This window comes from Mustela putorius, unplaced genomic scaffold (genome assembly GCF_011764305.1).
Source record: "Mustela putorius furo isolate JIRA1106 unplaced genomic scaffold, ASM1176430v1.1 tig00000139_pilon_pilon_pilon, whole genome shotgun sequence".
NCBI lineage: Eukaryota > Metazoa > Chordata > Mammalia > Carnivora > Mustelidae > Mustela > Mustela putorius.
The window spans coordinates 869,939-897,700 of NW_025421293.1; the positions used below are offsets into that span (position 1 = coordinate 869,939).

The window sequence follows — 27,762 nt, forward strand, 5'->3', positions numbered from 1 at the left end:
CCGGACCCGGGGACGAGTCTGTGTCGCCACGGCGTGAGCCGGACTGGCCTCTGGGCCTCGCCTGGGCCCCGCGGAGCCCGACGCCGCCCCCGGCGCGGCGGGGAGGATGGTGCCGAGCGGCCCCGGGCCCGCCGCGCGCCGCCGCCAGTGAGCTCTGAGCGGCCGCGGGCGTCCGCCGACCAGCTGGCCCGGCTGGGCCCGGGGCGCGCCGCTGCCCACCGGGGCGGGGTGAGCGGGGGCCGGCGGGCCGGGGCCGGGGTCGCCGGGGCCGAGCGCGGGGCCGAGTGGGGGTCGCGGGGGCCGAGCGCGGGGCCGAGTGGGGGTCGCCGGGGCCGAGCGCGGGGCCGAGTGGGGGTCGCGGGGGCCGAGCGCGGGGCCGGGGCCGGGGTCGCCGGGGCCGAGCGCGGGGCCGAGTGGGGGTCGCCGGGGCCGAGCGCGGGGCCGAGTGGGGGTCGCCGGGGCCGAGCGCGGGGCCGGGGTCGGGGTCGCCGGGGCCGAGCGCGGGGCCGAGTGGGGACCGCGCCGCTCGGGAGCGGACCTGCCGGCCGGGTGTCCCCGCAGCCTCTCGGGGCCGCAGCCGCCGCCCGGGTCGCGGTGGGGTCGCTCCGCCCCGCAGGGTCCGGCCTGCGCCGCCGGCCTGGGCCTGATCCCCGCCGCCGGCTGACACCCGCCCCCGGAGCAGGGCTGCCCGCGGGGCCTCCCCGCCGCGCCCGAGACCTGGACAGTTTGGACTCGGCGCGGGCGCTGCGGGGGGCCGGGTCGTGCCCGTGGGGTCGTGCCGGCGACCCGCTGGCTCCGCGCAGTAGCGTCCGCGAGGGCGGACGGGAGGGGACGCGCGGGTGCGGGAACGGAGCGCCGGCAGCGCGCGCGGGCTCGGTGGCTGCCCCGGGGCGGCGGGTGGCCGGCTTCACGCGCACTTCGATGAACTCGGGGGCGGCCGCGGGGGGCCTGGAGGCGCGGCGTTCCGTTTCTCGGGGTCAGCGCCGTGAGCGGTACCCCCGCGCCTGCTGGGCCGCTTCGAGCCTGTGAGCACCGGCGCCGGGTCAGCTGGCGAGGGGCAGCGGTCGGGGCCCGGGGCCTGCGCCGGGGTTGTCAGCGGCGGGCCGCGCCCTCGGTGCCGGCCGGGGGCTTCCGCGCGGCCCGCCCCGGAGCCCAAAGACGGCGGCCCCTCCCGAGCTGCTGCGCGCCTGCCTGGAAGGTGAGCCGCGGTGGGAGCAGGTGGAGGGAATCCAGCGCCGGCCCGGGATGGTTGGATGACGAATGTGCCGTAAGTCGGTTGGTGCCCGAGCCCTCCGGTCCCCTCGGGGTCGGAGCACGTGGGAGCTGTCTGTGTGCAGCCGCTTGGGCACCTTCCCCTTCCCCCGTGTGGGAAAAGGAGAGGGACCTGTTGTGCAGCAGAGACGTACTTCGTGACCCCAAGCCTGCTTTCTCTCTAGCATAGTGTGGACTTCCCAGTAGAGGTGTGGGAAGAATGGCTGTGGCCTCGTTGCGGGGCACTGGAAGTGGGGGCCGCCACCCACGCCTGGGGTCTGAGATCCCCAAATGCTGAGGGAACACCCTCTGTTTGGGCTGCGGCCGCCGCTGCTGCAGGGAAGAGAGACCAGACCTGCAGATAGTTCTGCCCGCAGGGAACATGCTTAGAGAGAGCGGGAAGAAGTGGCAGGCCGCAGTGGCCATGTGGCTGTGTTATGCTTAAGTGTCATAAAGGAAGTGGCTTTTAAGGTGGACCTCAGGGGGTCTGGAGCATTTGGGTCTTTCAGAATTAACCCGTGAAATGAAAAAGCAAAGGCCGGTTAATGGAACAGCACCCAGACTAGGTAGCTGGACAGTGGGGTCCTGCAGTCATTGGCCTCGTAGCTGGACAGTGGGGTCCTGCAGTCATTGGCCTCGGAACTCCGTTAAGGGTTAAATGCTCCTCCGGTGCCTGGGTGGTCAGTTAGTTAAGCAACTACCCTCAGCTCAGGTCATGATGCTGGAGCCCCAGGATCGAGTCCTGCATCAGACTCCCTGCTTGGCAGGGAGTCTGCTTCTCCCTCTGACTCTCCCTCTTCTCTTGCTCTCTCTCTCTCTCTCAAATAAATAATAAAATCTTTTTTTTTTTAAAAAGGGTTAAATTCTTCTCCCCTTCTGCTTCTTTAGGATTTATTTAGGAAGGGGAGAGGGAGAGAGTCCTCATGCAGACTCCCCGCTGAGCGTGGGGCCCAACTCCAGGCACCATCCCAGGACCCTGAGATCATGACCTGAGTTTAAATCAAGAGTTGGGCACTTAACTGACTCAGCCACCCAAGTGCTCCAGTTAAATGCTTTTCTAAGACAAAAAAAGCTGAGGCTACCCAGTCTGGTTTCTGGTAGATTTCTGGGTTCTAAAGAATTGTTTTCATGGGGTGGGTTTCTTTTGTTCTTTTATGCCGCCAGTGACACAAAGCGGTGCTTGACTTATTTTAAGGACAATGAAAAAGATGCTGATGGTGATTTCTGTCTGGTATTAGCAATCAGGAAATTAGATTTGGTGTCTGCACGTTGTTTCTGCGCCTGTGTTTAGTTTGCGAGAACCCAGCCCTGGTGTGGTCTCTGCGGCTCTGGCTGCAGCCGGGTGATGGACGGAGCTTTTCCGCCGGTTCCCCAGTATTTTCACGCTTTTCCGCCGGTTCCCCAGTATTTTCACTGACATCAGTTCACTTCCCAGACGTGCTGTTTCTCTGACCCAGTATCCTTCAAGGAGGATGCCCTGTCATTGCCTCGCATCATTGTAACCAGTCTCAGGACCTCCCTGACTGCAGCCTTATCCTTTCTTTGAGCGCTGCTCAGGACTGCACTCTGTTGACTTCTTAATGCTTTTAGACGACTGGTCCCTTTCTACCCACTGCTGTGCTTCCTCGTTACAGATGAGCACCTGAAAAAGAGTGGTTTTAACAGGGGCCGCAGCATGACATTAGTCCAGGGACGGACAATCTGCGTGGTTTTTTTGTCAGTAGTGTGCTGCGGAATTCTGTTGCCATGTAAGAGGGTTTTTAAAAGTATCTTACTATGACACTACAATTAATATTAAAAATGATCTGTGGAGTTTAAGAAACAAAACAGGTGATCATAGGGGAAAAAAGAGAGGCAAACCAAGGAACATATTCTCAGTTATGGGGAACAAACTGATGGGTACCAGAGGGGACGTGAGCGAGTGCAGGGGTGAAAAAGGTGGTAGGGACTGAGGAGGGCGCTGTTTTCCATGAGCGCTTGGCAATGTATGTGAGTGTTGAATCACTAAATTGTACACCTAAAACCAGTATTACTATCTGTTAACTAACTGGAATTTAAATTAACTTGAAAAAAATAAACCGAGTTGAAAAAAATAAACCGAGCACAGTATCATAGTGATAAAAAAAAGGAAATGGAGGAAAGAGAGTTTTTAGCAAATTGATTTTCCATGTTGGATTTATTTTAATAAATATGGAAATCTTTAAATTATCTTTCCCTGGTACAGATTGAATAAATTTGACCAGAGGTTTGTAGTTTGTATGATTACAGATCTCAGTGCGGTCCTGGGGACTACAGAAGCCTTTGGTGATGACAGTCTGCAAAGTACAGTCATTTGCCAGTTGGTCTTTTATGCTCGTTGGTTAAAAGTGCTGTTTTCATGGCATCTCCCACTTGTTATACTGAATTTGGATGTTACAGTATAATTTCACATTGAATGTTTAGTGTTCATTTAATCTTGTCGTCACTCGTGATTTATTTTTTTAATATCTGTTAATTAAACTCCCAAGTCATTAAACTTTAATGTGGGGATACTTTTAATTTGGTTTTTAAGATGGTCAGCAGTTTAAAAATATTAAAGAACAAAGATAAATTATTTTCTGTTTTGGAACTATGGTGAATTAATTTTATAAAAAAGGGACAGGGGCATGTTGGAGGTTACAGTGATTTTACGTTATGACTTGGAGAGTGGAACCATGCGTTCATTAATTATAAGTGAGTAAGTACAGCCTGAGTCTGAATTTTGAAAGTAAGTCTGCTTACAAACGTAATTATATCAGCCTGTGTTGTTCCTTTCCTTTTTGTCTTTGAGTACTGGTATTGCCTAAAATGCACATTTAGCAACTAAAACTTTATGCTTTCTGTTGTAATTTCTCTTTTGATCATTTAAACTTCTGGTTATGGTGGAAGTTTTTTCTACACTGAATTATATTAGCTTGAGAAACAAACCATGGACAAAATTCTACTCATCTTTGCTTTGTACGCTAATGGATGAACATTTTGAGACATGAATTGCCTTGTTTATAGAGATGGAAAGTAAGTTCACCATTTTAAACTTCAGAAAAGTTGGTTTTGTGCTTTTTGAATTCCACGAGTAAAAACATTTTATATATCTGTGGCTTGTAAAAAAATTTATTTCTTTCCAACTTGATGTTGGACTTGAAACCTACTTATCAACCCTCGTATTGTGGCACAGCTTTTGGGCTCGGATGAATTTAATCAGAGTCTATCTCTGCCACTTATTACCTTGCACAAATTACTTAACCTCTTTTGACTCAGTTTCCCCTTCTGTACAATCAGGATGGTAGGATCTACTTAGCATTGTTGCAGGATTAAGAAGTACAATGTGAGTAGAGCACTTGGCGCGGTGTCTGACACAGGGTGTGCTGTAGGTCGCGGTTAGACAGGACACTCTCCTTAACCCTTGGTAGTCTGGCTTCTGCCTTCCTCATATCCCCTTAGTGAGAGGGCTCTTGCTTGTATCGCTCCTGATGTCTGAACTGCAAAGTTTTATGTGTACCCTCGGTTTTTACCTCATTTGATGGGGGTTGACTAGGCTTGACTCTTGATCCAAATCCGGAACATCTCCTGGGAGGCTGCACTGCGCTTACTGGTTAGTGCGCTGGCTCTGGAGGTGGACTGGATTGGAGTCTTGGTTCATTTCCTATTGTATGACCTTGGGTAAGTTAGCCGACTGACTTAGGCCGTAATTTCCTCTTCTGTGCAATACAGATGTTGTAGGGCACATACACAGTATGTGCAGGACTCCTGGAACCGTGTGCCACTCACGTGAAAAGTGGGCAGCCGTGTTCAATGTTACGTTAAGCACCTGCTCTGTGTCAGGCGGTGCCTGTCGGGGGTGGGGCAGTGCAGAAACATCACGGGAAGGAGAGTCAACACGAGCAGGGTATGCGGCTTTCGTTTGGCTAAAGGAGGCAGTGTCTGGGGAGGGGAGCAGCTGCTCGCGAGCGAGGTTCCAAGGCGGGACCTGCTAGACAGTGACTGTGGGAGGGAGAGACTCAGGAAGGGCTGGCAGTGGTCACTGGGGGGGCGGCTGTGTCTGTCCAGGAGGATGAGCTGATTTGGTGACCGCGGATGAGGTTGGACCCGGTCGGCTCCAGGTAGCCGTGGCTTAGCTCAGTAGAGGGCTTCGGTGGGTGGCTGTTTGGAGCGGCGGTGGGAGATCGGTCCGCAAACTTCACGGGAAGCTGGGAATGAGCGTGTCTGCCTTGTGCAGAGGCCGGGCCATGAGCTTGGGGTGGAGGCTGAGCTGCAGCTACTCTTGGAGCAGAGTGAGGATGGTAGCTGGGCGCTCAAGACCGCCCAGGGTTTCTTGGACGCCAGCAAGTGCCTGCGGCTCTGCCAGGTGTTGCACGATCTGGGGTCCTGTCCGCGAGTGCTCTTTGGTGGGCGCAGGATATTTGAGAAATGCCGCTTCAGTCCTTACACTCGGAGCGGGCCTCTCTCCCACATCCCGGTGAGTTGCGGCTCTTCCCCTGGCCCAAGAGCAGGGTGTCCTGGGGTGGGCACGCAGAACGGGCTCTCCAAGCCTCCCCCACGATGTCGCTTTGGCATGCCCCGACCCCCGCCCCACCTCCCCGTCTCGTCCAAACTTAGAAAAGGACTTGAGTTTATAGGGGAGATCTAAGGAATTTCCCATTTAGCTTGAGGCCGAAAACCTGGTTTAAGGTGAACAGCGTTTTTTTTCATGTAAAGTGAGCTTTTTGATTGGGTCACAGGTAGTGGTTTAGCAGATCTAAGTTCTGGTTTTAGATTGCAGTTTTAAACTTGAGCAAGTCGCTCTGTGATGTACTTGGCGAGAGGGACACCCTGTGGAAGGGCTCGTTATCTGACATAATCAGTGTTCGTTTCTTTTCTTTCTAATAAAGATGCTAAGCCCAGATGCAGATTGCGTGTTTCAGCCGCGGCTCCTGGTCCCTTGGGCAGCCCTCTCGCTGGAGTAGCTCCTTTCTGTCCATTTCCTCCCTTCTCCTGACTCTGTCGCTTGTCCTTTCCCGTGAAGCGCCGCTGTGCACCTGTGGCCTGTCTCCTCATCCTGTTTGATTTCCCTCCGCCAGAGTGGTTTTAAAGGTCACCAGTGATCTTGCCAGGTGCAGGATTACGCAAGCTCAGGTTCAGCTAAGCACGTCTCCAGCGGAGAGACTCATGTCCTTTCTTTTCTTACTCCTCCTACTTTCACACTTCTCAGAGCCGCTTCCTTCTTGACGCTCTTTGCTCCTGCCTTGCAGGACACCTTACCATCCTGGGGGCCTCTCTGCTCATGTCACCCGCTCCCCTCCATGCCCTGGGGAGGGGCCCACGCTTGTCGGGAGGACCTCTAAGGCACCACCTGCCCCAGGCACACACGTTAGTGGGTGGTCTAGAGGAACCTCACCTAAGTATTTTGTTGGTTTTTTTAAATATATTTATTTTTTTAAAAGATTTATTTATTTACTTAATTGACCGACAGAGATCACTAGTAAGCAGAGAGGCAGGCAGAGAAAGAGAGAGGAGGAAGCAGGCTCCCTCCTGAGCAGAGAGCCTGATGCGGGGCTCAATCCCAGGACCCTGGGATCATGACCTGAGCCGAAGGCAAAGGCTTTAACCCACTGAGCCACCCAGGTGCCCCTCACCTAAGTATTCTTATTTTATTTTTGGTTTCTTACAGATCCCTCTGTGTACAGATCACTGCGAGTTAAGCTTTGCCTTTCTTTAGCACCAGGACATACTAGAGGACCATCCTGTTTTTTATTTATTTTTGTTCTAGTTTGGTATAAAAAAGGTATGTTATTTTTTTTAATCACCTTTATCATTTTTTAAAGAATTATTTATTTTAGAGAGAAAGAGCATGAGTGGGAGGGGCAGAGGGACAGGGACAGAGACTCTCAAGCAGCCTCTGCACCCAGCTCAGAGCCTGACTCAGGGCTCAGTCCCACACGACCCTGAGATCATGACCTGAGTTGAGACTAAGAGTTTGACTCTCGGGGTGCCTGGGTGGCTCAGTGGGTTAAAGCCTCTGCCTTCGGCTCAGGTCATGATCCCAGGGTCCTGGGCTCAAGCCCTGCATCAGGCTCTCTGCTCAGGAGGGAGCCTGCTTCCCCCTCTCTCTCTGCCTACTTGTGATCTCTGTCAAAGAAATAAATAAAATCTTTAAAAAAAAAAAAAAAGAGTTGGGCTCTCAACCAACAGCGCCACCCAGGCACCCCATCACCTTTATTAATGGACAAAGTGAATAGAATTAAGATTTAATAAAGTTTGGGGCGCCTGGGTGGCTCAGTGGTTTAGGCCTCTGCCTTCTGCTCAGGTTATGATCTCAGGGTCCTGGGATCGAGCCCCGCATCGGGCTCTCTGCTCAGCGGGGAGCCTGCTTCCCCCCTCTCTCTGCCTGCCTCTCTGCCTACTTGTGATCTCTGTCCATCAAATAAATAAATAAAAATCTTAAAAAAAAAAAGATTTAATAAAGTTTTTGTTTTGGCCATGAGAGCAGCAGGATCTATTGGGGATTATATATATAAATTTTATTGTTAGAAATTATTACAAAGAGAATACATACTCACTATGGAAAATCTTTTATGTGAGAGTGCGTTGTGCCTGAGCAGGAAGAGGAGAGGGACAGAGAAGATCCAGTAGATTTCCCACTGAGCCGGGAGCCCAGTGCGGGGCTCGATTTCACGACCTGACGTCAGGACCTAAGCTGAAACCAGGAGTTGAGCCACTCAGGCGCCCCTCATTTGGAAATTTTTTTAAAAGAAGATGTATGTAATCTCACCAGCTAGAGAGAACCAGCACTGTTTACAGTTTGCGGGTGGCTGTCTTTTCACCCCCTGTGGGGGCTTAGGCGCACCCACACGCTCGTCCTTAAACCTGCTGAGCCTCTCTCTGTGTCACTGTAGGTCCTGGCTGTCTGAGGACCGTGGTGTTTCTGCTGGGAGTAGATCCTGTAGCTGTTGCCCTGCTGGTGGGTACCTGGTTTTTCTTTTTCTCCTTCCTTTTCTTTCCTTTTCTTTCCTTTTCTTTCTTTCTTTCTTTCTCCATTTTAAACGCTCCTGAGGGAGCTGTGTTAGTTAAATCTTTGGTTTCAGCGAGGAGTATTTTCTCAGGTGAAGTTTTCAGAAGTCACATAGCAGAGGTGGGAGTGTGCTAGGCTTTAATGCTGTTGATCTGTGTGGCCAAGCTGGTCTCTAGGGAGATTAACAGCCCTTTTTCTCCCTTTTTAAAGTGACCGTTGTTTCTCCTAACTTGAAGGTTGCTTGAGGTAACTCCGCAGTAATCTTAGCCTTTGTCTACTTAAATTGCCACCTGAGGTGTTAGTGTTGGCGGTGAACTCATCTCCCAGCTCTAGGTGCTTTGCCAGTGGACTTGAATCACGTGCTTGTAAAATTGCCTTTGGGCTGTGTTCTGGTACCTGAAATGCCTAGACTTTGCCAAGAGGCAGCATCACAAGCCCTGGCGGTTTCTCTCTTTATCTTTGTGAAAGTCCCTAATTGAAGTTGGGGTGGGTTGAGGGGAGGGGCCGGATAGTGTGCTTTCCCTCTGATCTACTTTTCCTATCCCTGTACAGAGCTTAACTTACTCTTTAATTAGTGACACTTACTATGATGAAGGTTACAGAAATGTTCTTGTCATTTTTGGGGCAAAGAAATAAATTTGTTTAGCTTTTGTTAAATTTGTATTTGAAAATGCTTGTAGGAAAGGAATTTTAAGTTTGTGAAGTATTTAGACTTTTCATTGTTTTTTTAAAAAATTTTTAAAAAGCTTGAGGCACCTGGGTGGTTCAGTTGGTCAAGTGTCTGACTCTTGATTTCAGCCCCGATCATGATCTCAGGGTTGTGAGGCCGAGCCCCGCGTTGTAGGGCTCCGTGCCGGCCGTGGGGCCTGCTTGGGACTCTCTTCCTTTCTGCTCCTTCCCCGTCTCGATCTCACACGCGCTCTCTAGAAAGAAAACAAACAAATAAACAATGAAAAACTGTACTTTTAAGTAAACATAGTTGGCCTCCTCTGGAACTTTCTCTAATTAAATTAGCTATGTTGATGTTTGTTAATTTTTAGGTGTTTATGCTGATATTTATCTGAGTGTTTACATTCTGGTGTGACACGGTTTTAATGACTCAGTTTTCTCTAAAAGCTTATTTTAGATTTTTCTATTTTTCTAGATGTTTCATAATTGTAGTTTCAGGTGCTTACGTTTATATATGATTCAGATTTTGTTCTCTTTCTTAATAAACTTTATAAGCATATATAAGAGACTTCCAACTTTAAATTTACCGAATTCTAAGTTATTATTGATGTTTTTGTTTCGGAATCTTATGACTCTTAACCTAAGTAATGCCATTTCTAGATTTTTATCTTTTTAAAAATACTCAAGTTTTGGGGTTTTTTTCCTAAAATACTCAAGTTTTTAAAAGCAGTTTTAGGTTCACAGCAAAATTGAGAGGAAGGTACAGAAACCAGTCTGTCCGCACAGGTGCACGGCTTCCTCCATTGTCAGCACCCTCCATCCCCCGCCTCCTCACAGGTGACACATTTGTTACAATTGGTGAACCTCCTCTGTGGACCTGTCACTAGTATCCAGAGTGCAGTTTACATTAGCACTTGTGTTTGGTGTTGTATGTTCTAGGGGTTTGGACAAATCTATTTATTTATTTATTATTTATTTTAAGTTGTTTTTTTTGTTTTTTTTTTTTTAAATTTATTTTACAGCAGGCAGAGAGGGAGGAAGAAGCAGGTTCCCCGCCAAGCAGAGAGCCCAATGCGGGGCTCAATCCCAGGACCCTGGGATCATAACCTGAGCCAAAGGCAGAGGCTTTAACCCACTGAGCCACCCAGGTGCCCTGGACAAATTTATAATGACCCGTGTCCACCTGATAGTGTCATGTGGTGTTTTCACTGCCCTGCAGAGCCTCTGTGCTCTGCTTCCCACCCACCGCAGCCTCCGGTCTTCTTATTGGCTCCATTGTTGTGCCTTTTGTAGAAGGTCATATAGTTGGGGTCATCCTGTAAGTGGCCTTTCGGATGGGCTTCTTTCATGTAGTCATATGCATTTACGTTTCCCCCTCGCCTTTCACGGCTGAATAGCTCTTTTTTTAGTTCCAAATAATATATTCCATTATCTGGATATACCACAGTTTATCCATTCACCTACTGAAAGGTATCTGGGTTGCTTCCAAATTGTGGCTGTTATGGATAATGTGCCTATAAAGATCCAAGTGCAGATTTTTGTGTGGACAGAAGTTTTTGTTTTGTTTCGTTTTTTAAGGGGTGAGAGGGGGAGAGAATCCCAAGCAGGCTGTGTGCCCAGCACAGAGCCTGACGTGGGGCTCAGTCTCATGGACCGGAGATCGTGGCCTGAGCTGAAATCAGGAACCAACCCTTAACTGACTGAGCCACCCTAGCATCCCCATGTGGACGTAAGTTTTAAACTCCTGTGGGCAAATACCAAGCAGTGTAGTTGCTGGACCTTATGGGTAAGAGTAGGTTTTAATTGGGACGCCTGGGTGGCTCAGTCGGTGAAGCCTCTGCCTTCGGCTCAGGTTGTGATCAGGTGTCCTGGGATTATGTCCCGCATTGGGCTCCTTGCTCAGCAGGGAGCCTGCTTCTGTGCCTGCTGCTCCCCCTGCTTGTCTGCGCTTTCTCTCTCTCTCTCTTTCTGACAAATAAATAATATATTGGGGGGAAAAAAGAGTATGTTTTAGTTTCGTAAGAAAACACCAAACTGTCTTCCAGAGTGGCTGTTAGCATTTTGTACTCCTGTCAGCACTGAATGGGAGTTCCTGTTGCTCCACATCCTCGTCAGCATTTGGTGTTGTCAGTGTTCTGGGTTTTGGCCATTCTAGCAGGTGTAGTGATATTTCATTGTTGTTTTAATTTGTATGTTCTGATGACCTACGATGTGGGGCATCTCTTTGTGTACTTATTCACCATCTGTAAATCTTCTTTATTGAGCTGTCAAGAGCTAATATTTATTTATTTATTTATTTAACATCTTATTACTATAACTATTTTGGGCTAATTTTTAAATTGTGCTGTTTTTTAAGCGTTCTTTGTATATTTTGGGTAACAGATATGTCTTTTGCAGTATTTTCTCCTAGTCTGTGCTTGTCTTCTCATTCTTTCAACAGTGTGTTTCATAGAGCAGAAATAATTTTAATGAGCCCAATTTTTTAAAAAGTTTTTATTTAAATTCTAGTTAGTTAGCACCCAGTGTTAAATTAGTTTCAGGTGTGTGGTATAGTGATTCACCACTTCCCTAATACACGTCATGACACGTGTACTCCTTAATTTCCGTCCCCTGTTTCATCTATCCCCGCCCCCGCTTCCCCATCTAGCTATAGTATTGTCTAATGTGTTCCAAGAATTATAAGCAGTTAGACCGTTGAGGTAGATGAGACCTAGCTCACGGTGGCTTGCCGTTCTAAGGAGCTTGGACTTCATCCCTTGGCTGTTGGAGCGCTGCGAGAGTTCAGCAGTAACACAACTAGATTGACATTTGGAGAAGACACTCTCGCAGCATGTGGAGGATGGATGATGTGACTGGTATAGGCAGAGCCGGTTGAGACGCTTAGTAATAGCTACAAGAGAAAGGTGATAAGGGCCTGAACTAAGGGCAGGAGTGTGGAGAGGAAGAGGAAGTAAGAGATGGTAAAGAAATAGAATCTTTTAGCACTTAGCAGTTGATTGGATATAGTGGGGAAGGCACAGGCAGTCTGGCTTGTTTTCCAGAGTTATGGATTGAGGTGGGGAATACAGGGGGAAGAATCTTATTGGCAGGAAGGCAGATGAGTTCAGTTTTGGACATGTGGAATGTGTAAGTATAAAGATGCTCACTGGGCTCGTGGATGTCAAGCTCTTAGAGTTGTGGAGGGCTGATACCTCTTCACATGAAGGTGGGGGAAATGGGTGAGCCTGAAAGAGATTTCGGAAAGAAGAGCTACAGGATTAGCTAGTGGGTTTGGTTGGTGGTCGTGGTGAGGCCATGACCATGATTTAGGTAAAGAAGGAGTATTTTTTTGGGGGGGGGTCAAGTTCTGTTAAGTTCTTAGAAATAAAAACTCATATCTTACACATATCTTACCCACAGACTCATACACAGTTTGAAAATGCATGTGCAGATAATTCATTTAATTTCATGATACTGGGATGACTTGGTCCTACTAGTCAAGGAGAGCGTGATCACGGCTGATCGTTTTCTTATCTCTCACGAATAGAAATTAAAAGGTCCAGATAAAATATGGCAGACATAAACCAGTCATGTAGTTTTAAAAAATCACAGTCATGTTAAGTTTATCCAAGGAACGCAAATATGAGTTAGCATGAGAATGTCAGCTTATAGTCGATGTCGACAGATCAAAGAGAAAAAGTTGATAAGAAGTTGCAGAGAAAGCGATCATTAAAATGTAACTCCTATTTGTAAGGAAAGTCTGTTTGCGTGCTTGAATTGGAGGAGTACTTTCTTTCTTTCTTTTTTAAAGATTTTATTTATTTATTTGACAGAGATCACAAGTAGGCAGAGAGGCAGGCAGAGAGAGAGGAGGAAGCAGGCTCCCTGCTGAGCAGAGAGCCCGATGTGGGACTCGATCCCAGGACCCTGAGATCATGACCTGAGCCGAAGGCAGAGACTTTAACCCACTGAGCCATCCAGGTGCCCCGGAGGAGTACTTTCTTAACCTGGCAAGGGGTTTCTTTCAGAAACCTTTAACATACACGGTAGTTAATACTGAAACACTTAGAAGCATTCTCTTTAAAGGCAGGAATCGACTGTTGCCACTTCTCTTCATCATTTCACTGAAGATTTTAGTCAAAGTTTAAGAAAAATAAATAGGGTCTGGAAAGGAAGAAATATTCACTAGTTTGCAATGTGACTGTCTACACAAAACCCAGGGAAAGCTACAAAGAACCTAGTTAGAATTTAAAAGATTTCAGCGGTGTGTCTGGAAGCAACCAAAGCCTGTTGCTTTTATACACAACAGCAGTAAGAAACGTAATTTTTAGGAGATGCTGTCAATGATACCTGCATAAATCAGTATTTTTTGAATCTAATAAGGTACATAAGAAGTTTTAAAAAATTATAGAAAAAGATAAATGAACCCAAGTAAATTAAGACAGATTCTGTTCAGAGACTAGGGACCTCAGTGTTATAAAGATGTCATTTCTTCCCCAAATTAGTAGTCTGTTTGGTACAGTTTCAGTTTAAAACTCAACTAGATTTTCCTGAGAACTTTATAGGTAGGACCTAAAATTCATACAGCAGAGTAAAGGGCCAAGAAGAGCTCAGACGATTTTGAATAAAAGTAAAATGTTAGAATTCTTGTATTAGATGGCAAGATTTCAAACGGTACCAAGGTGGGGAGATGCAGACACCATGATGGGACATTAGAAAAGCCTAGAGACAAACCCACATTCATCTGGGAGCTTCATGTGTATGAGAGGTAGCCTTCCAAATCCATGGGAAATCCATGTTCAGTATAAAACCATCTTCAGTGAATGATAGTGGGTAATTGGCCTCCTATATCGAAAAAGATTAAATGAGAAGCCTACTAAATTCTGGAATCTCAAATCAATTCCAAGTCGATAAGAGACTAAAAGTCAAACTCTAAGACTTGAAGAGAAAAATAATGAAAGAGAATTAAATAACGTACGCATACACATCATCATAAAAGGAAAGGGGGGATAAATACATTAGAATCAAGAACTCGTAGCTATCACGGAAATGCAGACCACAGCACGGTGGTCTGCACACCCATTGAGGTGGCAGTAATGAACAAGGCAGTGATGAGCGTGGGTGACGCGGTGGGGAAAAGCACTCACTATCTGGCGGTGCGGATGCGGAGTGGGGCAGTTGCTTTGGAAAACAGCCCGGCAGATTCTCAGAAAGTTAAACCTGTGGTTACCACATGACCCAGCAGTGCCACTCTTGGGGTATGTAGGACAGACAGCAGCCAGGAGAAGTGGACACCTGTGTCCATACAATAAACGACACATGCATGTTCGTAGCAGCCTGACTCAGTGGATGAAAGGTAGAAACAGACGTCTGTCAGCTGACGCGTGGACGTGCAAAATACGTGAATAAAGTATTTCATACAGTGGAGTATTTGGAGCAACAAAAAGGGAGGGAGTACTGATACATGCGACATCACGGACCAACCCGGACACACCGTGCTAGGGGAGAGCAGCCGGTCGCCGAGGGCCACATGCTGCAAGTCCATTCCTGTGCGGCGTTTGGACTGGGCAGATCTGTAGAGACCGGCTGTGTTAGTGGCTGTCTTAGGGCCGGGGGGCATGGGGAGTGGCTCCTCAAGCGTGGGGGGTTTCTTTATGAGACGATGAAAATGTTTGAAAATTGATTATAGTGAAGGTTGCCCAGGTTTGTGAGTTGATTTGTGCATGTTAAGTGGGTGAATTATATGTAAATTATATATCAAGAGAGTTGTTGAAAAAATACAAGAACCTTTCATATGGTAAAAGGTACCGTAAACTGTATTAAAGGAAGTCCACAGACGCCATCAAGTATAATGTATAAGTAACATATGTATAGATGCGTATTTATGTAACATATACATAACATATGTATACATTACGTTATGTGTAACATAAAAAACTGGAAATGGCTTAGGCTCCAGAATATAAAAACTCCTGAGCTTTAATGAGAAATGGACGAAAGGCTGATAAGTAGCCAAAAGACTGAGACAGTTTCCCTAGGAAGAAGCTCTAAGACTTGAAGAGGAAAATAATGGCTAAGAAATGGCGATTTCTTTAAATGGCTGAGAAAGCAGTGGAGATGGTCAGTCTGAGGGAGACGCAATTGAAATAGTGAGGAGGGCGCCTGGGCTCAGTCGGGAAGCCTCTGCCTTCGGCCCCGGTCACGATCCCAGGGTCCTGCCCTGGGCTCCCTGCTCGGCCGAGTCTGCTTCTCCCTCTGCCCCGCTCCTGCTCACGCGCCTGCTCTCTCGCAAAAATAAAAATGAAAACAAAACGATGAGATAACATTTCGCAGCGATCTTACTGGTGGTCCCAGTGAGTAAGCTTGCTTCAGAGTGTGGAGTGTTGGTCCTAATGTCGGGGAGTAGACTGAGCCCTTCTGTTGCTGGTGGGACTCCTTGGAGAGCTGTGTGGCGTGACCCGGTCCGGTGGCCGAGGGGCCTGCCCTGTGGCCCAGGGCCCCTCCTGTGCGAGCTGCAGGGCCTGGTGTGGGACCTGGGAGGACCCCAGGCCTCAGCCGCACTTGCACACGGTGTGGCTGGTGCGTCCGGCAGCCGCGGTCTGCAGAGATCAAAGCTCCAACCATGGGAATGAGACTAGCGTCAGAATATAGTCAGTGTCTCATGTTCCACAAGTTTCTGTGTGCAGTGCCAGTAATTGTGTGTGTGTGTGTGTGTGTGTGTGTGTAGTAAAAGGACACAGAACACGTGGGGATGTTGCTCTGGGAGGAGCACGGAGGATATTATTTCACATCTCAAAGGACTCTTGGTGAGGGTGAGGCCGGACACAGCCCGGCTTACTGCACGTGGTCGCTGTTGGTTCTTAGGGCGTGTTGATGCATATTTTTCTCTCAAACTTAAAAGCTGTTACAGATGTTTTTTTAGTTGCTTTTTTTAGTGTTGTCGTCGGTTCATGTATAGACTTGCTCGTTGTGTGTCAGCTCCTGTACTGGGGCCAGGAACGAGGGGGCTAGGGCAGTGAGTAAGACTGGCAAGATTTCGGGGCACCTGGGTGGCTCAGTGGGTTAAGCCTCTACCTTCGGCTCAGGTCATGATCTCAGGGTCTTGGGATCGAGCCCCGCATCGGGCGCTCTGCTCAGCCTGCTTCCTCCTCTCTCTCTGCCTGCCTACTTGTGATCTCGGTATGTCAAATAAATAAATAAATAATTTTAAAAAACAAAAAACCAGACTGCAGTGCACAGCAGTCCATCGAGGAGCCCACAGGAAAAATAAATCCTGTTACATAGAGCCAGGCACCAGAGAAGGAAACCACGGCAGGGATCGTAGGGTTTCTTTGGGCGAGACGGTCCCTGAGTCTAACGATTCGTCCCTTTCAGGTGGAGCTGATGGGAATAATGTTCAGCATCAACCCCCTGGAGAACCTGAAGCTGTACATCAGCAGCCGGCCTCCCCTCGTGGTCTTCATGATCAGTGTCAGCGCCATGGCGATAGCTTTCCTGACCTTGGGCTATTTCTTCAAAATCAAGGAGATTAAGTCACCGGAAATGGCGGAGGTATCGTGCGTTCCAAGTCTTCCTCTCGGGCTGGCCAGGCCTTCCACAGTAGGGGAGCAGCCTTGGGCTCTCCACACACCTTTCCTTTGAACGCAGTGAGAAAGCAGCGTTTTCCCCAGCATGTCTTCCGTCTCCGTGTGGTTCACTGGGAATACATCTAGTCAGACAGTGTTGATTTAAGTGATGTTACCAGTTTCAGTTAGACTGCTTCAGCGGTGAACCGTGCGTTTGGGAAGTATATTGTAAAGTGTGTCAGGAACTTAGAGAACTAACATGCTTGCTATTATTAACTTAATAAATCAGCAAATTTATTATTAAAGTTTTGAATTAGCTAATTGCTATTTTTAAAAACTGTAAACATTTGTTCTTTTGAGGCCCTGTGTCATCACGGAGTTTTAGTAGCTGTACTGATAGCTTTTCCGTTTCTTGAGGAGGGACACTGAAGAAATACAAAGCTGGATCTTATTTCCAAATATATTTGTTTTTATTAAGCAGAGCTTTCGTTTTCTGCACACTGGCCTTCTAGATTTTACACTGTGGTCAGTTTAAATAAATTATTAGGGTGTTGCCCTTTAAACCTTAATCTAGGCAAATAATGGTTTGAATACTCATAATTTGGGTTCTAAAAGATGTATTTTTGCATATACCAAGAAAACAACACAAAGTTAACAGTTCTTATTTAATGGAGCTGAATGATAATGTACCTATTACAAAATGTATTTGACAACGTTAGGAATCATGCTGAATTAAAGGTATGGTAAATTACTGGTGGTTGTGGTTTCTCTTAGGACAAAAGAGTTCCTGCCATAGTAGACTTATGGGGTGCCTTCTCTTACCCTTTCTCTTCTGGGGTGCGTGCCTTGGTGGGAGCGGGAACGGGGGCGGGATTGGAATCGGGCTGTGCCTGCCTTGTGTGCGCCCTGTGCAGGAAAGGAGGGGTCTTCCTCGGTGTAGCAGGGGGCATGGCTTGCTCTGTGCTCTGTCCTCAGTGCTCTCGATCCTAGACTACCTTGGCAGGAGGGGGGGTCCCCTTCACAAGTGAACTTTTTCACAAAGTTTAAGTGACAAGTGTTAGCTATTTCTGCCAGGAAACCCTTTCAAACTATTTCTAACCAAGAAGAGTACAGGCTGGTTCAGCTCTCCCTCTGCCCTGACTCTGCCCGAGTCTTTAAAGGTCGTGCAGATAGCATGTGCCCACATTAGGGCTGAAAACGAATATTCTAGCCACAACCAGGGCTCTGCGGCATCCTGGCATTGCTTTCCCTCAGAGCCCAGGGCCACGGTGAGCACTTGGCCAGCACCAGTGGTTAAGGCAGCCTGGATGATCAGTCCTTAGTCATCGGAATGGTGCCTGACATTGGCTTTGGCTGTCTGTCCAGAATGGGCTCGCGGTCTGCAGGAAGGCAGTGCCAAGGCGGTGCAGAACTGTGGTCATGATCGACTTCGTGGTTTTCTTTCCTTTCCTTTTCTTTCTTTTTTTTTGTTTTTTAAGATTTTATTTATTTATTTGACAGATCACAGCAGAGAGGCAGGCAGAGAGAAGGAGGGAAAGCAGGCTCCCCACCAAGCAGGGAGCCCGATGCCGGGCTAGATCCCAGGAACCTGAGATCGTGACCTGAGCCGAAGGCAGAGGCTTAACACACTGAGCCACCCAGGCGCCCCATGATTTTATTTTCAAATGAGGATCTTAGAAATATGGGAAAAGTTAGGGGCTATGAATCAAAAAACTTAATCCTGCTTCTGCCGTCAACTGTGGAATTTGAGAGTCCATAAGGCTGCCCTTGGCCTCAGTTCCCTCATGTCTGGAATATGAAGGAATGTACTAGAATGTTCCTCCTGTTCAGCCCCAGTGTTTTTGAGTGGTCGGTCGACCCTGTAGGTTTGGAGGAGTGTAGTTTGATGCACCCGCCGTAGCTGCCGCAGACTGATGGACCGGGTTCTCTAAAGGTAGACTCGCTGGCCGCTCCAGGATTGCTCCGGCAGCGCCCTGCCCTGCCCTCCCCTCCCCTCCCCTCCCCTGCTCCTCGTTAGAGTGATCGAAGTATAACTCGATTAGTCCTCACATCTGACAGCTTCCTGTAGACTAATGTTGCCTGAAGGAAGTCAGTGTCTCAGCTGGGGCTAGTGTGTTCTTCCCTTTCATCCCGAGTTTATCTTTGCCTTTTTGTGAAAATTAAATTAAAATAGAACCCAGGAAGTACTTTATTATTGTTGGTTTCGGTTGAACCATGACATAAGCAGCTGTGTATGTATTTAAAACTGCCTATGATTTAAACCGCCAATACAGAAGTGAACAGATGCCAGAAAACATCTTTTCTCCTCCTTTTTTAAGTTGTTCTGCTTTAAGGTGGTCATGATTGAAAGGCCGTGACAAGGGGGCCATACTGGTGTTGGTATTGACGGTGGTGAACTGACCTTTCCAGAAATTATGTTAAGGCAGCTTTATTTATTTATTTTTTTAGTTTTATTTATTTAAGTACCTTTGGACCCAACATGGACCTCAAACTCACGACCCTGACCGAGACCAGGAGTTGCATGCTTTTCTGACTGAGCCAGCCAGGCACCCCCGGCAGCCTTATGTAAAAGTGCACTGGGCTGGTTCTGTCAGGGGAGTGGGTGACTCGATCTCGGGGCTGTGAGTCTGAACTGCACGTTGGGTGTAGAGATTACTTAAAAGTCTTAGAAAAAACAAGTAACTAATCACATCTGCTAAGTGAATTTGGATTAATGCTTTTAATGTTTTACTACTTTCATTCAAGCTTTCTTTTCAAGTTTTGTTCTCAAGCTAGATCATTTTCTCTAAGTATAATATGCTGTTTTTTAATGCATTTTCTTGAATAAGCTGGTTTAATCTCCTAGTTTATTTCGTATCTCATGCCAGTGAAGAGCTCGTATTTTAGATTGTGAGTGTGAGAGTGGTTTGGAAAACCAGCACCGTTATGCCACTGCGAGAGGCTGGTGGCTGTATTGTCGTAGTTATTTTCAGCGCTTAACTCTGTGGCTCCGTGACCCCCTCCAGGGGTCCTGGCTGTAGGGTGCCAGGGGCAGCGCTTTCCGACGGCTCTCACGTGCTTTCCTTACACCTCTGTTTTCTCCCACCGCAGGACTGGAATACGTTTCTGCTGCGGTTCAACGATCTGGACTTGTGTGTATCCGAGAACGAAACACTGAAGCACCTCACAAACGACACCACAACCCCGGAGAGCACGGTGGCCAGCGGGCAGGCCAGAGCGTCCACCCAGTCCCCGCAGGCCCTGGAGGACGCGGGCCCACTGAACATCTCAGTGGCCATCACGCTGACCTTGGACCCGCTGAAGCCCTTCGGAGGGTACTCCCGCAATGTTACCCATCTGTGCTCGACCATTCTGGGCCATCAGATTGGACTTTCAGGTACGTGAGTGTCACCCTTTTCCGTTTAGATTTTCTTAGGCAGCAGCTTCTAAGACAGAGTATCAGTGGTATATGGTTTTTACTCGTCAGATTATTGTTTTTACACGTGTCCTCTTTTCTTGAGTTGGAGCTAAATGAAGTCAAGAAGGAGCTGTTTTTGCTGCGTCTTCACCTAAAGTGCTTGGTGTATAGTAGGCTCTCAACACAGCGGCTGAGAGGACACTTTAAGGCTGAGCTCCGGTTTTAATTTTTACAACACAAAATTTTTATTCAGGTTTTTCATCTTAGAGTTTTCACTACATACTACAAATATTGTTACTAGTCTACAAATTTTTGAATGCGCACCCACATTAGCTCAGCACTGTGCCAGCTGCTGGGAAGAGCAAGAAAAAGCCCAAGACCTGGTCTTGTCTGTTGGAATTTTAGGATCACAGAAGAGACCAATATAACATGAGTTAATATTTATCAAACACGTAACAGTAGTTCCTAGCACAAAGGAGGTGCTGTACTAAGTGCCAGGCTTCCCTCTCAGCAGGGAGCTCTTCTCTCTCTCTCTCTCCCTCCGCCCCTCCCCCTGCTTGTACTCTTTCCCTCTCTCTTAAATGAATTTAAAAAAAAAAAAATAGTGAAAATAACCATCAGTAGAACATTGAGCCCTGCTCTTGGACCAGTGGGGCGTTCTGACCGTGACAGACTGCAAGTGATTCAGGAGACAGTTGAGGACGTAGCAGAAGCTGGAGTGACTAGGACAGGCTTCCTACGGAGGCCCAGATCTTAGAAGAATAGTCTTTGGTTCTTTGTTACCAAGGGCCTCTCCGTCCTTGGAGGAACTTGGGAGTGCCTGGCCGACCTCTGCTGGCTCTTCCGGCTGAGAGCTGTTCCCACAGGAGTTCGGGAAGGTGACTCTGGGAGTGGGTGGACCGTCTCCTGCTGCTGCGGTACTAGACCTTGGTTTTCGTTGAAGCTTCTTTATCCCTTATCAGTTCCCAACCTTCCTGAAGTCTGGTAGACCCCCGGATCCTTGGTCTGCTCACATGTGGAAGGGAGCAGTAACGCTTCTCTGGTCATGTTTGTGGGATGGCGTGTGTTTTATGTGGAGTGATACATCTAACAGCGATTTGGAAATGGCACGAGTGCCGTACAGGTGCTAGAACAGCGGAGGTAGTAACTCAGCCCGCCCCCAACTTTCTACCTTGGGCACTGGGGGCCCTTGTTGCCTGGCATCTCTGGGCCCTGGCTAACAGCGGCTCCTTTCCGTTTGCCACACGCGGGCTCCCCCGGGTGAGCAGGCCTCGCAGTCTGGCTCCAAGCTCTAGTTCCTGAAATCCCGCACAGGCAGATGTCTCGCTTCTCTGGGCGGATTGGGGATTCCTGGGTGAGTTTGATTCCAGGATTCCTTGGAATCCCAGAGCATCATGCATAGATGAGTTCCTGCCTTGATTTACCAACGCTCTCCCTCGCTGCCCCCTACCCCCATTTCTCTTTCGTAGGCCGGGAAGCCCACGAGGAGATCAACATTACCTTTACCCTGCCTACAGCTTGGAGTTCGGACGACTGTGCCCTTCACGGTCACTGCGAGCAGGTGGTGTTCACCACGTGCATGACCCTCACAGCCAACCCTGGGGTGTTCCCCGTCACCGTGTAAGTGTTTTCCGGAACCCCGTGGCTGCGCGCCAGAAGCCCCGTTGACCAGGAGTGGGACTGGGGCGCTTGGGCAGGTTCTGGGGAAGCTTGCGGTAAATGACTAGACACGGCTGTCCCGGCAGGCCCATCTGAAGGGTTATTTGAGTTGAGTTTGGGATCCTAAGGTAGAACTCGGCATTGAGGATTGGAGAGTGAGTGATGCTTGAGCAGGGACTGAAAGCATCCGCTCTGCTTACCGTGCGGGGCCGCCTGTCCTGTCGGTGCAAGCGTGTCACACCGAGTTAGTAGGAGCTGATGTGTCACCAGCAGGACTTAGGAGGAAGCCTCCAGAAAGATGAAGCTTTAGTCATTGCGACCGGGAGCATAAATGAATCTTTCTGCGAAACAGTGTCTGTTGCTGAAACTTGTGCCTCATCTGTTTTGAGCAGCTGTCATGTCACCGTGGATAAGTTTTAAGGTTTGGGGTTTTTTTTGCCTCTTTATAATGGAGATAATGATCTGTAAGTACATGAAATGCGTAAGATGTAGCCTATTTAAGAGAATTCTAAGATGAATTCTGGTTTTTTATTTAATTATTTTTATTAACCTGCAATGTAGAGGAATTCTTTTTAAAGAAGAAGAATTACTCAGGGGGCGCCTGGGTGGTTCAGTCAGTTGACATCTGACGTGATTTCGGCTCAGGTCATGATCTCGGGGTCGTGAGGTGGAGCCTCACGTCGGGCTCTGCGCTGGGCATCGAGTCTGCTTGAGCGTCTCCCTCTGCCTGTCCCCTACGCACGTGCACGCACTCTCTCGCTCGCTCGCTCGCTCGCGCTCTCAAAAAATAATTACTCTGGGATCTACCTGTTTTAGATAGTTGGAGGTTTGTAGGACAAGATCAGGTGAGTGTTACTTGCTGTCAGAGAAGTTTGTGTATAAAACTTTCAGTTGTGACTGAGAATTTAGTTAATTTACAAAAATGGGCCTAAAAGGGCCAGGCCTCTCTTTGGCTACATCACAGGGAAGAGAACCATGGTTGGTTGACTTGTGAAGCCAGAAATCTTAACAAGCAGACTTAACAAACAGACTTGCCTGTTTCTTAGTCCGTTAGGTGTTCGTTAAATTAAAAAAAAAAAAAAACCTGTAAGCTAAAAAGAACGTAAGGGTCTTCATCTTAAAGAAATGTATGTTGCTTCTTTCTCTTCTCCACACGGGACGCCATGCTCAGTGTGGTGCCTGGGCCGTGGGGGAGGCCCGGGTGAGGGCATCAGGCCGCTGAGCCTTGTCTTGCGCTCTCTTCCCCGCAGACAGCCACCACACTGTGTTCCCGACACGTACAGCAACGCCACACTCTGGTACAAGATCTTCACGACCGCGAGAGACGCCAACACAAAATATGCTCAGGATTACAACCCTTTCTGGTGTTACAAGGGGGCCATTGGAAAAGTCTATCACGCTTTGAATCCCAAGCTTACAGTTATTGTTCCAGACGTAAGTGAGAGAAGTTGTGTGTCTGTGTGTCTGCCTGCATCTGGGGACAGTCACCTAGGCCCTCTACCTCCTTGAGTGCGCTTAGCCCTTCCCCTTCTGGATTTCCAGCTGGGCCAGGAGACTAGGGGTGGTAGCGGGGGCCCGGGTGGAGCTGCCACCCTGTTGGTTAAGGACGCTCTGCGTCTGTTTTTCATTTTCTGCTTTGGTCACCAGCGGTTACGTTTGTCACACGGCCGTCGTGTTCCAGGGACACGTGTACCGTCTGCTCACTCCCGCGGTCACTCCGGGAGTATTGGGTTGGTGTGAACATGAATAGTAAATCGTGTGAAATTCAGAAAGGTGGAAGTAAATTGGAGGAGAAGAGTCTTTGGCGAGATACCGAGGGCTGGTAGGGTTTTACCTAACAAGGCTGTAACCCGCCTGCTGGGGTTGGTTCGGCCTCGTGCCCAGCCTTGAACCCGCTTTTAACGGACTGCACGGATTTTTCTAAGTGTCCGCACTTTTCTTCCTGTTGGTATATGGTAGCTAGACTTCTTCTGGCCTGATTCTTGTCTCTTTCTTCTGTCGAGCTGTAGCAGTTGGTGGGCTGGGGCTGCGGGACTGAGCAACAGAGCCAGACTGGGCACCGGGCAGGGGCCGGGGGCTGGAAGACACGTCGGTGCCTCGCCGAGGCTTTCGGACTGTGTGCGTTTGGGCTGTAGGGCCTTGCACAGCAGTGCGTGAGGGAGACGGGTCTGCCCAACCCATGAGCGTTTGTGGGCTGGAGCCCAAGGGCCCAAGGCTGATGTTTCGAGGCCTGGAGGTGCGTGCGTGTGTGCGCGCTTGTGTGAAGGAAAAGGGGTGGGAGCAGGGCCGGCGTGCGGCACCTGGCAGGCCTGGCGACGGTGACCGCGTGCGGGAGGTCAGAGGAGACTGAATCAAGGACTTGGAAAGTGAGAAAAGACCGAAGGAAGCCGCCCGTGGGGAGAGGCCTTCTTGGCGGGAGCGTAGGGAGGATTGGGGAAGACAGGCTTGGGCTGTCAGAGGAAGGGGCGGAGGAGAAGGGGAAGGGTTAGAGCCCCTGGGTCTCTGGGGCTTCCTGGGGACGGGGGTCCTGGGGCAGGGTCCTGGGCAGTGTGGGAGTGCAGAAGCCAGGGCAGGGGCTGCCTTAGGAAGAAGTGGGTGGCCCCAGGAACAGCGTCTTTACTTAAACCCGGTTTTAATAGTTTAGAAGAGGAACAGAACCCTCTCTCCTTCCAGTTAAGAATTCAAGTTGAGGGGAGTCTGGAGGTTATGAACCCATTTCCAGAATCCTAGCAGAGACGTCTTCCAGCAACTCAGTGCGATGTTTCTGGCTTGTTCTCTTTATTCAGGACGACCGTTCATTAATAAATTTGCATCTCATGCACACCAGCTACTTCCTCTTCGTGATGGTGATAACCATGTTTTGCTACGCGGTCATCAAAGGCAGACCCAGCAAGTTGCGTCAGAGCAATCCCGACTTCTGTCCCGAGAAGGTGAGCGGTGGACGGGTGTGGCCCAGCACTGTTGCTGGGGTCTCTGCAGACTGAACGTCCCGCGTGGTCCTGATTCCCTCTGTGGCTGGCGGCTCGTCTCCTGCAGAGAGCTTAGGTCCTGTGTGTATCTGTAGTGGTCTGCCCCCAGCCGCACACCCACTGCATGGCTGGGAACTGGGAACTGTTCTCAGAGCCCCGGGCGGGCGGGGGGGGGGGGCGGGCAGCAGACCCTGGCAGGGCTGCTTCCTGTCTGCTTCTGTCAGCTGGAGGAGCCGCCTCGCAGAATCCTGACCGCGGTCACAAAACTGCGACCTCTGTCTCGGCAGGGGGTTCTGCTGGATCGGCCGCTCGCAGCGGAGACTTTCGGGTCGCTGTTCATGCCCTGCTGAGTGAGATCTTTTTTCCCTAGGGAGTTAGTCATTCCTCTGCCCGCTAGATGCCTGCCATGTAGCTCCCGGTGTTTGGTTGATAAAGGGTCTGGATCACCGGTGAGGGCGCCGGTGGGACTGAGTTCTGCGGGCTCTGCTGTGTGGCGGGCTCATCGTGTTCTCTTTCAGGTGGCTTTGGCCGATGCCTAACCCCACAACTGCCCGTTCTCTGAGAGAGACTGAGAGAACCATAATCATTGCCTGCTGAACCCAGCCTGGGCCTGGACACTCTGTGAATATATTATCTCGCAATGTTGGGTTATTCCAGCCAAAGACATTTCAAGTGCCTGTAACTGATTTGTATATATTTATAAAATCTATTCAGAAATTGGTCCGATGATGCACGTGCTTCGCACTGGGTGCAGCCGAAAGCCTTCAGCCCCACCGCGGACTTGGTGGGATGCGCCTGCGCCGCCGGGGAGGACGGGCGGCTGGCTGCGGCGGAGCGGACCGGGCCGTCTTCCCCGCGGTCGCGGCCGTTTCATGGCTGGCGGGGTTGAGGTTTGCTTCGGTCCTGTCTCAGCCCGTATGTACAGAATGTTCAAAACCGTCTGCACCTTTGATGTGATACTGCATTTCCAAAGCCACCAATCCATTTTGTGGATTTTACGTGTCTGTGGCTTAATAATCATGGTGACAACAATAATCCCTTTTTCTCCGTTTTGCTTGCAAGGAAACATGCCTGTCTTTCTTATTTCTTGTTTTGTTTTTTTTTTCCTTTGAAAAGAAAAGTAAAATAGTCACATTTTAATACTACTCTAGTTAGGACAGACTTGTGCTTTCATCTTGAGTGAAAAGTTAACTATTGAAAAATCACCTACTTGGTAAAGATCTAAGTTTCATTTTCCATACAGACGGTGAGGAACCTGGTCTTGTGTGGGGCGAGTTGGCACAGAATCTCCCACTGTCTTCTCCTCTCTTGGCCCTTTCCTCCATTATCAGAGTTAAAGCAGCGTCCTCACTCAGAAGAGCTTAAAAATGAAGTGAATGGCTCTAGAGTAGAAATCAGCTGTTCTGTTTGCTGGAATGCTGACGGCAGTTTGGAAAGAGAAAGCTGGTTCAGCCCAATAGTTGTGCAGGAGTTTCTTGTCTTCCTTGAAGAGGGAGTGGGTTTTCTTCCTTCTGCTTTTTGCATCTCTGTCTCTGCAGTGAACGTGTCTTCGGAAGGAAGTGGCAGCTGGTAGATCCGGGCACGTCATGGTGCCTGTGGAACTGGAAGGAAGGCCGCTCTGATCCGCCGTGTCTGAGGAAGACAAAAAGCATTTTTCTTTCCTGTGGCACTTTGATGATCAGACCCTTTATCTCTTTTTTCTTCTAATCCATCTTGTAAAAAAAAAAAAAAAATTTGCGTGGTCTTTCCTAGTCCTTTCTTGTTACTTGTATTCTTACTGTTTTCCGTAATAGCTCTTTGCATTCAAAACACATCGTCGTGACTGACCTCTGTGCTCCCCCAAGCAGTGGTGTGGAGCGAAGGGCAGTTACAACCTTGGACGTGACTGTCAGCACTTCTTTCCCTCAACGTCAGGTCTGTAGTCTGCTCCGAACTGCAGATCAGTGCTACGTCTAAAATGCCTGGCCTCAGACACGTGGTCCCAGGCATTCTCGAGTGGAAGACAGTTGTGGGCTCTAAACAAAGATTGTTAAAGTAGTCACTGTCGTGACTGAATATGCCAATATCCCCCCCATTTTTTTTCCTTTCGGTGCATCTCAAGCACAGTGATCATACTTGCCTGTCTAGGGTTTTGAGTTGCTCACGTGACGCGTGGCTGACCCGCTCATTTGGCTTCCTCTGCAGAGACTGTGAGGCTCTTACGAGACGAGACGGAGAGAGAGCGTTTGGCTTGGCCTTTAGAAACGTCAGTACCAAGAGCAACAGATTTTAGATTAAGCTGCTGCTGAGTTCATGAAATCCCAGTGAGGCGGAGTGAGGCGGGTCCGTCGCGGGAGGCGGGTCCGTCGCGCCCTGAAAGGAGGGAGGTGACGAGAGTCCGTTTCCCGGCGCGCGGGCTCGATCCGGCCCTTGCGAATAGCACAGCACGGTCCCTTGTTCAGTGACAGGGAGTGGCTGGAATCTGTAGCCAGGGGCGGAGGGAAGGAAGTGCCAAAAATGCCTCGACAGTAGGACTTGTCACGAGGGGAGGACACACACGTTAAAATCCAGCGTTCACTCTGGCAGGTAATTTCTCAAAGATCTTACGGAAACCCAGGGTCTGTCAGGTGTCTGAAGGGGGGCGGGCACGCGGAGAGGCCGTGGGCCTGGTGCAGAAGTCTAGGCACCGAAGAGGCTCCCGTGGGCTCTGGGACGTCCGGAGTCCTGTCACATCCGGGCGCTTGCAGATGAGGCCTGGTCCTCCGCCGCCTCTTGCCGGGGGACCTCGGGCTCAGAAGAGCGTCCCAGCAGGGCCCAGGTGCCATTGCGAGTGACCCCGCGTGGGAGCCCTGGGCGTTCTCAGGCGTCTTGGACGGGAGGCCCAGTCAGGGCCAGCAGCTCTCCGTGGTCATTTCAGATCATATTGATCTCTTTCCTTTCTCCTTTTGTCTTTTCACCGTATGACTTGAATCAGTTTTGATTCTATTTGTAAGTTTTTCTCGTCACTAGGAGCCTGCGTTTGGGTTGCATTTTCTCTGACGGTCTGTGGGGATTCCGCATCCCAGTTTCCAGCTCTCTTGCAGGCACCGTGGGGCTGCGAGGGCCTGCAGACCCGTCTCGCTTACCTTCTGCACGATGGTCAGTAGCTGATCTGTTCCGGCGTTCACTCCCAGGTTAATTTTCTGTGTTTGGAGTATGTGCATATGTGCTTTACAGAATAAAACCTCTGAATTTATTTGCCGTGTCTCCTGTTTCCTGCCATCTGCTGGGTGTTTTCTAAGGCGAGAG

The 27,762-nt window shown here is 49.4% G+C and overlaps 1 protein-coding gene across 2 annotated transcripts; it reads left to right on the forward strand.

Annotated features, from left to right (window-relative positions):
* On the forward strand, positions 1 to 27,709 carry TMEM248 (transmembrane protein 248). Of its 2 annotated transcripts, none has more exons than XM_045074907.1 (7): positions 1 to 228; positions 16,280 to 16,456; positions 19,561 to 19,846; positions 21,337 to 21,487; positions 22,777 to 22,960; positions 24,313 to 24,456; positions 25,014 to 27,709. In XM_045074907.1, the coding sequence occupies exons 2-7, from the start codon at positions 16,289 to 16,291 to the stop codon at positions 25,032 to 25,034; spliced, it is 954 nt and encodes a 317-aa protein (XP_044930842.1). In that variant the 5' UTR covers positions 1 to 228; positions 16,280 to 16,288; the 3' UTR covers positions 25,035 to 27,709. The 2 variants fall into 2 exon arrangements, with proteins under 2 accessions (XP_044930842.1, XP_004761761.1); XM_004761704.3 differs by lacking the exon at positions 1 to 228 and adding an exon at positions 8,142 to 8,206.
* Positions 27,710 to 27,762: the final 53 nt, after the last annotated feature.

What these genes read in the sequence shown, in the direction of transcription:
- TMEM248 (XM_045074907.1), top strand. Translation starts at nt 16,289, where the DNA reads ATGGGAATAATGTTCAGCATCAACCCCCTGGAGAACCTGAAGCTGTAC. An exon ending in AGTCACCGGAAATGGCGGAG is followed by an intron (nt 16,457 to 19,560) that starts GTATCGTGCGTT and finishes CTCCCACCGCAG; the next exon opens with GACTGGAATACGTTTCTGCT. An exon ending in GGGGTGTTCCCCGTCACCGT is followed by an intron (nt 21,488 to 22,776) that starts GTAAGTGTTTTC and finishes TCTTCCCCGCAG; the next exon opens with ACAGCCACCACACTGTGTTC.